The 13,658-nt window shown below is 45.9% G+C and overlaps 2 protein-coding genes across 5 annotated transcripts; both read right to left on the minus strand.

Annotated features, from left to right (window-relative positions):
- Positions 1-97: 97 nt before the first annotated feature.
- On the minus strand, positions 98-7,959 carry stx3a (syntaxin 3a). 4 transcript variants are annotated; one of them, XM_085408910.1, is made up of 11 exons: positions 7,689-7,959; positions 6,134-6,273; positions 5,554-5,628; positions 5,329-5,428; positions 5,174-5,248; positions 4,949-5,019; positions 4,548-4,656; positions 3,799-3,872; positions 2,829-2,963; positions 2,255-2,365; positions 98-1,707 (listed from the first exon to the last, which is right to left on the minus strand). In XM_085408910.1, exons 1-11 carry the CDS (start codon positions 7,957-7,959, stop codon positions 1,630-1,632), a joined length of 1,239 nt encoding a protein of 412 aa, XP_085265036.1. In that variant the 3' UTR covers positions 98-1,629. The 4 variants fall into 4 exon arrangements, with proteins under 4 accessions (XP_085265036.1, XP_085265038.1, XP_085265037.1 ...); XM_085408912.1 differs by having other exon boundaries at positions 6,420-7,828; XM_085408911.1 differs by having other exon boundaries at positions 6,134-6,311; positions 6,420-7,828.
- Positions 7,960-7,963: 4 nt separating this feature from the next.
- Positions 7,964-10,079, minus strand: tmem109 (transmembrane protein 109). Its single transcript, XM_085408915.1, has 3 exons — positions 9,816-10,079; positions 9,482-9,584; positions 7,964-8,526 (listed from the first exon to the last, which is right to left on the minus strand). Exons 1-3 carry the CDS (start codon positions 9,888-9,890, stop codon positions 8,153-8,155), a joined length of 552 nt encoding a protein of 183 aa, XP_085265041.1. The 5' UTR covers positions 9,891-10,079; the 3' UTR covers positions 7,964-8,152.
- Between the last annotated feature and the right edge of the window lie 3,579 nt (positions 10,080-13,658).

Raw genomic sequence — 13,658 nt, forward strand, 5'->3', positions numbered from 1 at the left:
AGGGACTGTTTGTCAAACGCGTACAGCTTGAGTACGGCGAGCGAGAGGAAAACGTCGGCAAACGCTATGGTGAAATAAAATGGAAGTGGAAGTGTAGTAACTGACAGATTGACTTTTATTCAAAAAGTGAAGAAAACTACAAACGATGCACTTTTACAAATAGTTCGCCGTGCTCAGAGCCACGGCCTTCAGTCAGCAGCAGACACAAACACACAGCGTGTACAAAGAAGCTAACGATGAAGCGCTGGAAGCATCGGCAGACCAGACCTTACAGCGTGTCCCTGTGAATGCACACCTCAATCCCCGGAATTTGATATTTAGCGGTCCTAGGATCAAATTTGAATATGAATAAAATCTGTGATAGTTCATTGTCACACAACAGCTGCCTGTCGATAATCGATGACCTCTCCCGGCAGGACAAATCTTCCAGGTTATTTTTCTGAACACACTGCGCAACTAAATAGTCTGCCATCAGTTTGTTCAGACGCCTCAGAAAACTTCCAATTGGAATTTTATTGGAATACACATTTTCAAAAATATTGATATAGGAGAGCAGGCTCTCAGTTCACGAGTGGGCTGTACTGCATCCAACACCACAGTGTGGGTCAGAGCAAGTGCCAGAATAACAAGCATAAAAACAGACACACAAGCACATTATACAAACATGAGAGTTCAGTCATAATAAACACAAATAACAACGATCTAAACCAAATACCTGAATCATCAAATGATTTGTATTTCTAATCTTACACATTTAAAATGAACATCAATTCCTGAGTCACACTATCTAAGATGAGCCATTTTTAATCACTTCAAGGTTAAAAGCTCACTACGTGGATTTTTACTGTGAATCCTAAAGGCCTCTCGACGGGCCTGCTGTGGACACGGGGCAGGATGCAGTCTACAGCACAGGTGTGTCAGGTACCAGCACCTGCTGTAATCACTCTAATATTAATGGACACCCTCTGCTGTTTATTCCTTACACAGCAACACAACAGCTAATCTTCCTAATAAAAGCTTTTCATGGCTGCATTATTCAAAAGTTGTTTACAAATCAGGTGCACTTTCCTGAATATGGATATGATAAGTGGACAAATCAGTGAATGAAAATGAAATGGAGCATGCTAGCAGTCACACTCAGTAATTCACAGGCTTGGCCCTGATTGTTGGTGACCTTTCATGCTGCACATTTTCAAATTCCAAGTTTGGTTCTGAAAAATCGCTCCACAGCAGATCAACTGCAGCAGGGTTAGGGTAAGACGTATCACACACATTTGCACTGAGCACAGCTAAGTAATGATGAGCTGATGCTAACACATTAAACATGCATGTAGCCCTATGATGTGGACATTCTTGGTGGGATTATTGACGTGTCGGTCGCTGCACTGAAAGGTCTCCAGCTTTTCTTTTCTGTTTTGTGCACACAGTCATATTCAGTTTGTTATTGGACAGGTTAGGGACACAGACTGGAGCGAGGCCATGAAGAAGAAAGCTATCGTCATGTTTTTCTGATTGAACTGATCATAAATGTGGCGCTTTGTTCCTGATATGTAATGAAATTAGAGCAAACTGAGTGTCCTGCGGCCTCCCGTGGCCTCAGATGGTGGGAGACTTTCTTCATTAGGGTCTCTATTTGATGAAGCTGTAGACAAATGAACCCAGGACGACAGCCAAAATCACGCAGCAGCAGAAGATCATCATTTGTTTCTGGAGAGACAAGTTGGTTCGGGGGGGGAGGGGTCAGAGACAGAAGGTGGTGTTAAACAAGATGACTCCCGGTCAGGCCGAGCAAGACTAAAGCACACCCTACATCTACAGCCCAGGCCCCCAGGGTCTGAACAGGCCCCTAAAGTGCCCAAAACACAACAGTCTCAAAGTGACCGGAGCACACAAGCCAGTGAGGTTTAACCCGTTTGCTTCACAAAAAGACATTTTTCCCCAGAAGGATCTGAACGTGGCTGCACCACGCTGTAACACGCTGTAGCACGCTGTAACACGCTGTAACACGCTGTAGCACGCTGTGACATGCTGTAGCAGGAACATGGCTCAGATGGTAAGCTACTCAGAGACGCACTGCAGCAGGAACAGCAGCAGGTGTTTCTTACTCACGGGTACAGTCAGCGTGTGCAACTTCAGCATCTAACCTTCACTAGTGGTTTGTCTGCTCGAGGATAGGCCGATGCCATCGTTACAGGAAACACTGACCCAGAGCACTAACGCATTGCCACAGTCCCTCTCTCCTCTCTGCACTCACCCTGCGGGCCTCCTGCTGGTATTTGGCAGCCTTCTTGGTGTCGGCCACGGCTCTCTCGACAAAGCCCACCGACTGGTCCATGTTGCTTTCGATTCTGTCAATCATCCCACCCTAGCAGGGCACACAACACGAGAGACAACACAAAGTTAATGAAAGTAAGATTTGTGCCTGTCTGCTGTTTACACAGGAAGTGGGAGCGTACCCCACTGTGTCAGAAACACATGACTTTTCTTATCGGCTGCACACTGAAGCTTCAGTCATGAAAGGACTTAGTCACAGTTAAACAAGCTCTGTGCAAGATGGGCTTTTTGGGGAAACAGGGCGAGTTACTGTTGAAAAGCTTTAAAAGAATAACTTGTGCTGTGCACGACTCTATGTACAGTAGAACTAAACAGGGCTACTATTCAGTTTCACAAACCATGCAAGTCAGCAGAAAGTGGAAGAAGGAGAAGCAAGCCTTCATGTTTTATAACACGGCTAAAATGGAAGAAGTGCAGCTCAGAGGGTGAGAATAGTTTGTTAATCGAGAACTGTGAATGCTTGAGAATACTTTGGGCTGCAGGATCTCACAAACCTGGTTCTCAACCAGCATGGCAATATCAACAAACATGTCGTGGAGTTCTTTAATGCTGCTCTCCAGCCTCATGATGTCTTTGTGACGAGCCTCGATCTCATTCAGGGCCTGCTGGTTGATCTTAGAGTCCATGATCTGTGGGGGAGGGAGTGTGAGGTGACCAGAGACACACAACTTAAAAGAATACACCACAAACAAGTGGATGTTCACAAACAGAGGGTCTGCTAGTGCCAAACTACAGGTTAAAACAAATCACATCTGCCTGTAAGTCCAGCTAACATCTCCCAGTTTGCTGTAACGACACTAAATAGTAAGAAACGTGCCTACATAACAAACACACACCGAGACAAGCAGAGAATCACTGCATTTGAAAAGCCGAGAATTTAATGGAGACATGTTGATGAGGAATGACTGCACTGCCTATCAAATACATAACAATTTGTTTTCTGTTGATTAGCTGACTTAATTATTTCTCCTTATAATTAAAAATAGTTGTGAAATGAAAGTTGTGCTGACCCGTGTGCTAGAACAGTCTACAGCTCCAAATCACAACAACGGTCACCTCAAGGTGCTTTAAAGTAGATCCCTACAGACAGAAAACTGCCACAGTCATGTGACCCCTATGAGCAGCACTTTGGCGACAGTGGGAAGGAAAAACTCCCTTTTAACAGGAAGAAACCTCCAGCAGAACCAGGCTCAGGGGGTGAGGGGACATTTCCCTGACAAGTTTTCATGTAACACACAGAGAGAATTCATATGGAGATGTCATTAAATGACAGTGGAGCGGAGATCACAGTGACACCATCAAACACAAACCAGCAGGACAATAGTTCCTGGTTTATAACAGCCTCTGCGCTCCACAACCCACTAAGAGTTCGTGCCTCTGGCCAAAGACGCTGGTTTGCTGCAGGTGTTTGTGTGCGCATGCATGCACATGCATGCACGTGCATGTGCATGCATGCAGGCTTACCCCTGCTGTGAAGACTGCAGAGTTTCCTCCCTCCAGCATCTCATCCAACTCTTCATCAGTCGTTGTTTTTCCAGCTGAACAGATCACAGAGACAAGAACTTGTTCATGCACCAGCCAGTAGAAACATGACTGTACACACAACAGCATGTGATTACACTGACAATACTACGAGGTGCCTGTTGTATTAATACTTTGATTGATGTAAAAGGTGGTTGTTAACCTTTAGGGCTGATGTGACACAGTAAAACCATAAAAACACCACGTTGGCTATTTTTATGGTAAATGGTAAATGGCCTGTATTTATATAGCGCTTTACTAGTCCCTAAGGACCCCAAAGCGCTTTACATATCCAGTCATCCACCCATTCACACACACGGCTCTTTCTGTCAGATATTTGTCATTTTATTTAAAAACTAAAACATGTATCTGAGCACAGTACACAACAATAAGTTGGCACATAAATATGTTTAAAGCGTAGCAGCTGTCAGTGCTTAAAGAAAGTCGAATTCTCTTTAGTCTGACGGCCTGAACCTGATAAAACCTACGATAGAGGACAGGAGACGGCAGCGTTAGCACTGTGACTAGGGTCCAGGGGAACGACTGTGAGGTTTTAAGGAGCATTTAGATCATTTATGCTGTGAATCTCTTCACATATTGTAAAAAAAAAGGGAAATATAAAGGATCCCGAAGCTGTGGTTTCCTCCACATCAAGCTTAAACGTAACCATATCATCAGCAGCTGGCACTCACTGATCTCCAGCTGGCGGGCGATCCGTCCCTTGCTCTTGTCTCTGAAGTCCACCTGAGCCTCGTTGTACTTTGTCATCACCTCTACAAACTTTTTGGCCAGAATGGCGTGCTGGGGGAGACAAGAACACAGACACTCCAATGACAGGCTCTCACACACACGGTGGGCGAGCTTCACAGTCGAGCCTGAGGACAGAGGACTGCACCGACACTGAATGTAAAAGGATGTGTGTGTGTGTGTGTGTGTGTGTGTGTGTGTGTGTGTGTGTGTGGAGCCTGCTACACTCGGTGGATCTGAACGTGACGTGTGGATGTTTAAGGCATCACAAGAGAAACAGCAGCGTGCTCCGCTCTGTCTGTGTGGTCGGGTCGGGTGAATCAGAGCTACTGTACGACTGCCTGACCTGTGACTTGCGTATCCTGAGGTCGGCCGAGGCCCTCTCGTCGGCGTTTGACTCCAGCTGGCGCTCGATACCTGACGCACACACGGACAATGTTCACCACTGCTTTTACTCACACATGTAAACAACACATTAGGCGTGCCACAGAGACACATTCTGATCACACGTATGTTTGTACAAACGGGAACCAGACAGTGTGCCGGAGAAGGAAACCAAACCAATACCGACTCTTCAGTTTGTTTCTTGCATTGTTGGCCGACTTTTTAATCTCATTGGTGAGAGCCTCGACATCATCCTGTGTTTCTGCAAGAGGTGGAAATGGAGCGTCACGCACACACACTGAGAATCACAGGCAGCACATTTGAACACGTTATCTGCATTACTCTGGTCGGAGGTCGGGGCAGACAGGATGGTGGAGTAGAGTTTTTTGATTTCTGTAACACTCTCGTCAATCTTGTCAATACTGCTGCGGATGTCTTCAATCTGACAGACGCACACACGCACGCACACACACACACACACACACACACACACGGAGGCATCAAAGAGTAGAAATGCATTTTGTGTTATGATGCATGTAAAGTGGAGCAGACAGACACACTGCATACCTGAGCAAAGAAATCATCCATGAAAGCCTCACTCTCCACAGGAACCTCAATATCATCACCACCTGCATCGCTCTTCTGTTACACACACACACACACACACACACACACACACACACACACACACACACACACACACACACACACACTATTAACTGACGTTTTCTGTCTCTGTGATAAGACAAGAACATTTGTACTGAGCCTGAAACGACTTCCTGTGTGTGAGTCACATGACACCAGCTGCACTTTGAATCGGTGCCTGACACGTCTAAAATAAACGATGATTAATTGTCGTTTGTGTGATTAGCAGCTCCTCACATTAAGGAAAGATTGATGAGGACTTACTGATTTCACTATAAATTCAGTCAGAATATAAAAGAATGAGAAGAAAGCAGTTCCTGTATCTTTTGGAAACATGACTTTGAGTTTCACGTCTGCGGCTAACATCTCTGACATTCAGTTGAGCTCCACAGTGGGGCAGTCGCCTCGCACCATGACATCTATAGTACAGACTAGTCAGGCCCCGTGCGAACAACGCAGGCGCCATCGACGAGAAGGCAAACAGCGGCACAGTCCTGCTTACCTCCTTCAGCTGAGCCAGGCGGTCTTTCATCTTCAGAAGTCTTGGTTGAATTAAAGAAACACAAAGAAAGAAACAGCTAGTGTGTAGCTGGAGTGTGGCAGGTGTGCTCTCTGAGGTCCACAGAGCTGCTGCCTCTACACCTGCCCACAGAAACGTTTGCTTCAATGAATCCGCAGAACTAAGAAGAGAACAGACTTCTGAGGGTGAAATAACTCATGCGTGCAAACCAATGAATGCCTTGCTCGTGTGGATGGTTGTGTCTGAGACAAGTTGTGATCAACCTAACCTGAGGTCCCACTAAGCCTCTATCCCCTAAGAGCGGATTAGGACGACAGTGTTGACCACGATAAACCTCTTCCTGGTCCCTCCTCCCACACGGCAGCCTGTGGATTTTCTCTTTGGAAAGGAGAGCAGAAGTTGGCCTTTGTCTTAGGATGTGTTACTACTGTGTCTTATTATTTGTATAGATAAGAAAGCACCATGAATAAGGATGACGTCTGCGGCGGGGGGGCTGAGTGATAAGAGCAGGCAGCAGTCTCCTGTGACCTGCTGTCCCTCGGATGCACGAACGAGCCAGTCCCAGCAGCAGAGCTGTCCCAGCCCTGACCCACCTCACAGCACCGTGAAGCACGTGTTCAGCGGTGGAGGAAGGGGCACGCTCCCCACCCAGCACTCCATCACAGGCCAGGCTGCCCAGCCTGCTCCACCAGGTCCCTGCTTCGTCACTGCCAGGACAACCCCACCCTCATGGAGGATGACTGTCCCCGACTCTGAAGCAGGGACTGCTTGGACCCAAAATGCTCATTTAAGCCATTTGTTCCACGTCTGTAACAAATGAGTTTATTCCCATGTCACAGATGGCAGTACGACTCTTTCACCACACCGATCCTGCAGCGCATTTATCGTTATTTGGTGCTTTGATTACAACATTTCCACGTTTGTGTTGAAGCTACAAAACAACCATAACTAGAGCTGTTTACTTATTATTTACCCATCACAAGAACAATAGAACATTTGTGACGTGGAGGAAAAACTCTCAGTACGTGAATGTTGTCTGTGAAACAGTCAACAGGTGCAGGTCCCATCTGTTCCTGTGCAAATGATTCAAAGGAGCCTACGCTGATTAAAAAATGAACACAAATGACAGGCTGGGACTGCAGCAGATCAGACATCCTGAAAGTGTCCACGCTACCTGCACCTTTTCCTCCACAGCTGGATTTGAGCCTGGGAGACTCAGGAGCAGACCTTACATTTACATCAGTCCAGCACCATTCATCATCTTCATCTGTTTCTTTGTTAACGCTGCAGGTAGCTCAGACGATGCAGGCTCAACATCCCCATTTTTAAATATAGTTAAAGTACAAGTAGACATGCACCAGTCCAACCAGAACCAAGGCCCTACTTCCAGCACGACTCTGAGCGAGAGACTGTGTGACGCGACGTCATGCTCAAACTTGTTTTTTTACTTGGTGAAAAGAAAAAGGAGCGCATGTTTTTGAAAAGTTATTTATTAGTGGAATGACTGAAAACAGGCCTGAGATTAGGAGTCCATCACCTGATCGATGTGTCAGCTTGTCCTGCACCTCCTCCTGATTCACTGCAGCTGAAGTGCAACTACATTCAGTGAGAAGAAAACGCCTCTGTGATCTGACAGGACCACACGTAGAGGAGCCAGAGCCAGTCGATGCAGCTGCTGGTGTAACGAGCGCCTCCACCAGCTGCTGCTCGCAGGGCAAATCTAACAGAAGTTGGGGTGAGGCATTGGGCTCTGGGAGAGCACTGTGTTTAGGGAGAGGAACGGTGGAAGAGGAGAAAGTGTTTTTCATTAAACTTCATCCAAATATGTGGGCGTATCTGGGAGGGAGCTGCATCCAATCAACTCGTCTACGAGCTCGATCTGCTCCCGCTCAGCAGTCTGTTGGGAATGTGCCGTGCTTTCTGTGAATTTGAAGAACGATCCTAAATGCAGAGATCCTCGGGCGACTGTCGTTTGACTTGGCTGTCAGAAGATTCTCTCCGTCACTCTTCTGTCCTCGTCCACCTCTCCATCTCCCTCAGCCGTCTCTCCAGGATCTTCACCTGCTTCTCGAGGCGAGCAGTTTGATTAGCCGCACTGGAACTTCCCCGAGTCCCGACGTTCAGCAGGACGCAGACACACAGCAGGACAGCCAGTCGGATGGCCATTGCCTCCGTGCCCACGTTGTAGTCGCTCAGGATGAGCACAAAACAGGTTAAAGCGACTCCGACTTTCAGAAACCACAGGGCGCACATCAGAGTGGAGGCAACCAATCGGAAGGCAAGAGAAATCAGCCAGTAGCAGATGAGAGCTGCGAGGACCCACTGAATGACGAAGATCAGGCCCTCTGGGGTCACTTTGTTGGTAGGAAGGCTAACTGTGGAAAAAAGCACCAGAAATTACATTTCATACAAAGCTGCTCATTTCCACTGACACTCTTACTGCGACGCTACAGATGGGAGCTATCACCGGGTTCTCATTGGCTCTGCTGTGAGAGGCTCCACCATCTCTGACTGCATACCAAAGACATTACATCATGCAGATGAACTACACGCTGTCTGGTCAAATGTTTGTGCACGCTGAAAGTGTTTCCTCTCCTTGTTGGAGTTATTACTCTACAAAGTTACGTGTTACACTAATTTCACATTACTCCTTTCCTGAAACTCACGGTCTCATTTAACAACATAAACCCAGCTGCTGGTTTGCAGGACGCACACGTGTGATCTGTGTCGGAGTATTCAGGTCTGAGCACAGAGCAAACATGTTAGCATGCTGTCTGTGCAGCTGATGCTGTTAGCAGCAGAATGCAGCTGCATGTGTCCAGTTTACTTTACCATCACGCTCTTGTCCTTGTGCAGTAATAATAAAAGTAACATCCATGCTCACGCTGCAGACTGAGCCATTATTTTCCTCCTCCTGCACACCAACTGAAATCAGCTGATTGGAGAACCAATAACCAGGATCAATAGGCAGGCAGAATAACAGTGCCAGCGAGTTAAACTACTGGCATGAACCAGCTCTTGTACAGAGTCGCTCATATTGAGATTCTCGCCTCTATGTGAAGCGCAGCAAGCTTCAGTTCGATTCTAATAAAGTCATTCAGCTGATCCATCCAACAGATACAGGTCCAAGGCTCCATGGATCTCTGATTAAAAGGTTTATGCTCAGCAGGTTAAGCACCTACCAAACATTTTTATCCAAAAGGGGAGTCAAGGCTGGAAAAACAACTTTGCCCACAGTCTCTGGCTTTGATGGCACCACAAGGTGGCAGCACCCACTTCTGCTATATTTGAACTGGTCTTGAGTGCAGCCCAGAAACAAACGATGCTCACCTTGGATCCCAGAGGCCTGCAGTAACTGGGAGACGTAGTGCAGCAGGACATTGAGAGCACCGGCCACGCTGCCTGCAACCACAGCTAGGACCTGAGAGAAAGCCTGCAGAGGCAGGTTTGTTTCAGACAACAGTGAGGGTAAGAACACAGAGAAACGGCCAAAGTTCACTGATGTGACTGTCAGCGAGAGCAAACAGTCCCCTCTCTGAATGTCGAATTATTATGGTTTCTAATCAGGGCTAGTGTGGTGATAAAACCTGATCGTGTACACACAAGTTCAAAACTGGATGCCGAGAATCCGCTCCACGGAGACCGGACTACTTCCGCTTCTTACCTTCGGCACCAGCCTGCCCAGGTAGGTCGTGCCCTGCTCGGCCAAGTCAGCCAGGGTGTCCCGGACTTGCTGCATGGTCTCTGGTAGAGTCTCAAACTCCGTCTCCCCCTAAACTGAGAGCACAAAGCCCGCCAAAAACGCTTCCGTGAGCACTGCTTCTTAATCACACTGTCTACTCCGAAGAACTACAAAGGAAACTACATCCAGCTACAAGTACACAACTTTACCGCGGTCAAGTTTTTCCAGCAGGATGTGGAAAAAGTCCGTATGAATAAAGGACGTCTGCCCCCTGCTGGGACGAGTGTGCAGCTGCATGCAACATGAAACAGTCTTATGTACCCGACAGTACAACACAGTACTCTACAGTACAACACTACTCTATTACACATCACAGTACTCTACAACAGTACGCTACGGTACGCTGCACTGCACTGCACACGGACTGAGCTGTGGTTGTTTGTTGCCGTTGTTTATCTGTGCAGGTGAGAAGTCTGTTCTCTCTCATGTTGGTAATGTTAGGGTGCAGTTAGAGAATATTTAAATTCAATGCTCAAACAGGATGGTGCAGCAGACCTCACAGGAACACTGGTAAAAACCTCTGGCAGCTGACACAGTCTAATAAAACAGTTTAAAGAAACAGGAACGAGGAAAGGGAAGTATGTGCCACTGTTGGTTCTTGTGTTTCGTTCTCATGCTCTCCTTTTCTCTCTTCTCTTTCTGCTCAGCCACAAACTGGTTGTGGCCCCAATAGGCCAGTTTAGACCTTTTTGGAGGGGTGCCCAGACACCCCTAGATTTCATCACAGCAGTAATTATCTGCAATTATAATAGCAAATAATTCGATGTGATTCTCTAGTTCAAACAATTAGTGTGTGATTGTCAGTGCAAAGAAGGAGTAAGGAGGATGGAGAGAGAGACAACAGAGAGTCTGTTTAAGAGCAGGAAGAACCAGGTGAGTTGTCCACTGACCTGGTTCTTCCAGGTGAGTTGTTTGGTGTTTTTCGAAAAACGATTTTTCTCAAAATAACCTGACATGCATCTCATGGGTGCATTTCAGTAGCTTATGATACGAATGGTAGCATTTAAGAGATGGCAGCATTAATGTTACTTGTTTGAAAAGGTAACAAGCTTTAACACGTAACACACGTTTTGCCATATGGCAGTAAAAATAACACAGAAACGTATTCAGTGATATTTGTAAGTAAGTAAGTAAAATTTTATTTATATAGCACATTTCTAGATAAAAGATCACAAAGTGCTTCACAAGGTATAAAACAAAAACAGTCAAAAGTTAACAAAATGCAATTTTAAAAAGATGTTTTTAGCTGTTTTTTAAAAGTAATCACTGAGTCTGCAGATCTTAAGTTCTGAGGAAGAGAGTCCACAGTCTGGCGGCCACAGTGGCAAAAGCTCTGTCACCCTTGGTTTTCAGTCTTGTATACTGAATAACAAGTAGGCCCTGATCACAAGACCTCAGGGACCTGCTAGGGGCATAGGGCTGTAAAAGTTCAATGGTGTAGGCTGGTGCTTGTTCTTGAAGAGCCTTAAAGGTCAGAACCAGAATCTTAAGATGGACTCTGAATTCAACGGGGAGCCAGTGCAGCTGTATAAGCAACGGTGTTACATGAGAGTATTTAGATGTTTTGTCAGAAGCCTTGCTGCAGCATTTTGGACAATCTGCAGACGCTCCAGGGAGTTTTTGTTTAGACATGTAAACAGTGAATTACAGTAGTCCAATCGTGATGAAATGAATGCATGAATAACAATCTCCAGTTCAGTATGAGACACTGTAGGGCTCAATTTAGAAATGCTTCTTAAATGATAGAAGCAGGACCGAACCAGAGATTTGACGTGGACATCCAGGGTAGGAGCAGAATCAAAGGTTACCCCGAGGTTCCTGATAGACGGTTTCACAAATGTTGAAAGAGGACCAAGAGCATTCATTATGTCAGGTACATGTCTGTCTGGAGCACATACAAGGACTTCAGTCTTTTCTTCATTAGGTTGGAGGAAGTTGTCGGCCATCCAACCTTTGATGGTTTCTAAGCACACATTTAGAATCTGCAGCTTAGAAACATCTTCAGGTTTAAAAGACACGTACAGCTGGATGTCGTCTGCTGCTGCAGGACATCCAAAATCCTTCAGTGGGAACACACTGGTTCTAATACAGCACTTATCTATTGTACCGGAGCACTTTGATCACTTCATGCAACATCACTCACTCACTCATACGAGTGTGGCCGGATGGCTAAACTCCAGCTTCCGCGGCTGGCTAGGGCGATCCTCAGCTCCATATTGTGCTGGTATTGCAAAACTGGTACTGCCTCTCCTGGTTGCTCCCAGTTTGTGGAGAGTCATTGTGGTTTTATCTTATTTTATATTAATAAATGAAACTGTTAATGTTTGAGCCGGCCTCAGTGTGCATCCCTGAACCTGTGCAAACGTTGTTGGGTATTTTATTCCCAAACGATTTTATTTCCTGGGGTGAAATTCCCCTAGGTGGTGTCATTGTATTACACTTTTTTAATAGCCCCGCCGACCACTTGGTCACACAAGCACTTGTGTTGTATGAATGAAAGTGCTTTCCATGTGACCTTCACACTGCAGTGAACACATCTGAGAACAACGTGGATTCAGTGTCTTGCCCAGAAATACTTTGGCTTGCAGAGTGGAGCAGCCAGGGATTACACCACCTCTACAGCCGGTGTGGATGGTTGTGGACTGCTCCGCTTGACTACACAGCCAGCTGGATTAGTAGAGTCTTGGTCTGTCAACCTTCTGAAGTGCTCGGCCTCCCAGAGACTGCTGACTGTTATACTGAGTACTTTTTGTAATGCTGAGCATCAGATTAGTTTTTTCCTTTGCTGTGGAGGTATGATCAATGTATGATACGTCTTTAAGACTTCAGCATACATACTGGCACCCAAAGTAAACTACAAATTAAGCTCACGGACAGTCAGGCCTCCTTTCTTTAGCTTTGACAAATATTGATGGGTCTGTCTAGCACAAACCCCTCGCTGGAACGCGACAACTCTACTAAAGCAAGACGCAAGCCACCAAAGTTCTGTGTTACTCGTGCACGAGGGAGAGAACTGACGAGCGTTCTGTCGCTCACCCCATCGCTCACCCCATCACTCTCATCTGCTCCCTCGTAGCACTGCTCTTTATTGAGGTTACATGAATATGCATAGCTTCATTAACATATCGTGTGTGGTCAAGATGTGACCCTGTGAACAACTCCCCTAAATCTGCTGGCCTGGACGTCCAGCAGTTCAGCTAAACAAAAGGTGCTTATACCAAAGCAGACATGGATGAGTTTACCATAAAACAAGGTACGAACTCTCTCATGACCCTAGGATGTGTACGTATATCAGAGGGAGGCACACCGGCTTTGCAGACTGCTAAGGATCAGACATATCAATATGCAATGATTATACACCTCTAAAATATATGGTTATATATTTCTAAGCATAAATGACAATCCACAATATAAACCTAACAAATAGGAAGTCATTTTTCTATCTTGTAATAAATCTGTAGAGTTTGGTTCTAGTCTTTCACTGACTACTACTGTTACGAACCCAGTAAAGAAAGGAAAACTATCCAAACAACTCCAGGCAATAAAAACCAAACAAAAATATAAATACAGCAAATTTTATTCCAACATGCTCTAAAATGCTTCAGCGTTTTGTCCTGAAGATGGCAGCAGGAGGCCTGTAAGTGCCCTCATAATGTTTTAAATGTCTTTTTTGTCATCTTATAAACTTTAATTCTCACCGTAGAAAGAGCTGGTTATTCTTTATTTACGAAGAAGGCCTGCAGGTTGGTCATTTTTAATGGAACA

The sequence above is a fragment of the Rhamphochromis longiceps genome, linkage group LG6, assembly GCF_057381845.1.
Source record: "Rhamphochromis longiceps isolate RC_006_pf linkage group LG6, R_longiceps_female_GT1.1, whole genome shotgun sequence".
NCBI lineage: Eukaryota > Metazoa > Chordata > Actinopteri > Cichliformes > Cichlidae > Rhamphochromis > Rhamphochromis longiceps.

Excerpts from the sequence above, each read along its gene's own strand:
- tmem109 (XM_085408915.1), bottom strand. The coding sequence starts at position 9,890 with ATGCAGCAAGTCCGGGACACCCTGGCTGACTTGGCCGAGCAGGGCACG. Across the intron at positions 9,585-9,815 it reads TGGGCAGGCTGGTGCCGAAG|GCTTTCTCTCAGGTCCTAGC; the intron begins GTAAGAAGCGGA and ends CTGCCTCTGCAG. Across the intron at positions 8,527-9,481 it reads GCAGGCCTCTGGGATCCAAG|TTAGCCTTCCTACCAACAAA; the intron begins GTGAGCATCGTT and ends TTTTTTCCACAG.
- stx3a (XM_085408910.1), bottom strand. The coding sequence starts at position 7,959 with ATGAAAAACACTTTCTCCTCTTCCACCGTTCCTCTCCCTAAACACAGT. Across the intron at positions 5,020-5,173 it reads TGCAAGAAACAAACTGAAGA|GTATCGAGCGCCAGCTGGAG; the intron begins GTCGGTATTGGT and ends TGTGTGCGTCAG. Across the intron at positions 1,708-2,254 it reads ACCAGCAGGAGGCCCGCAGG|AAACAAATGATGATCTTCTG; the intron begins GTGAGTGCAGAG and ends TTGTCTCTCCAG.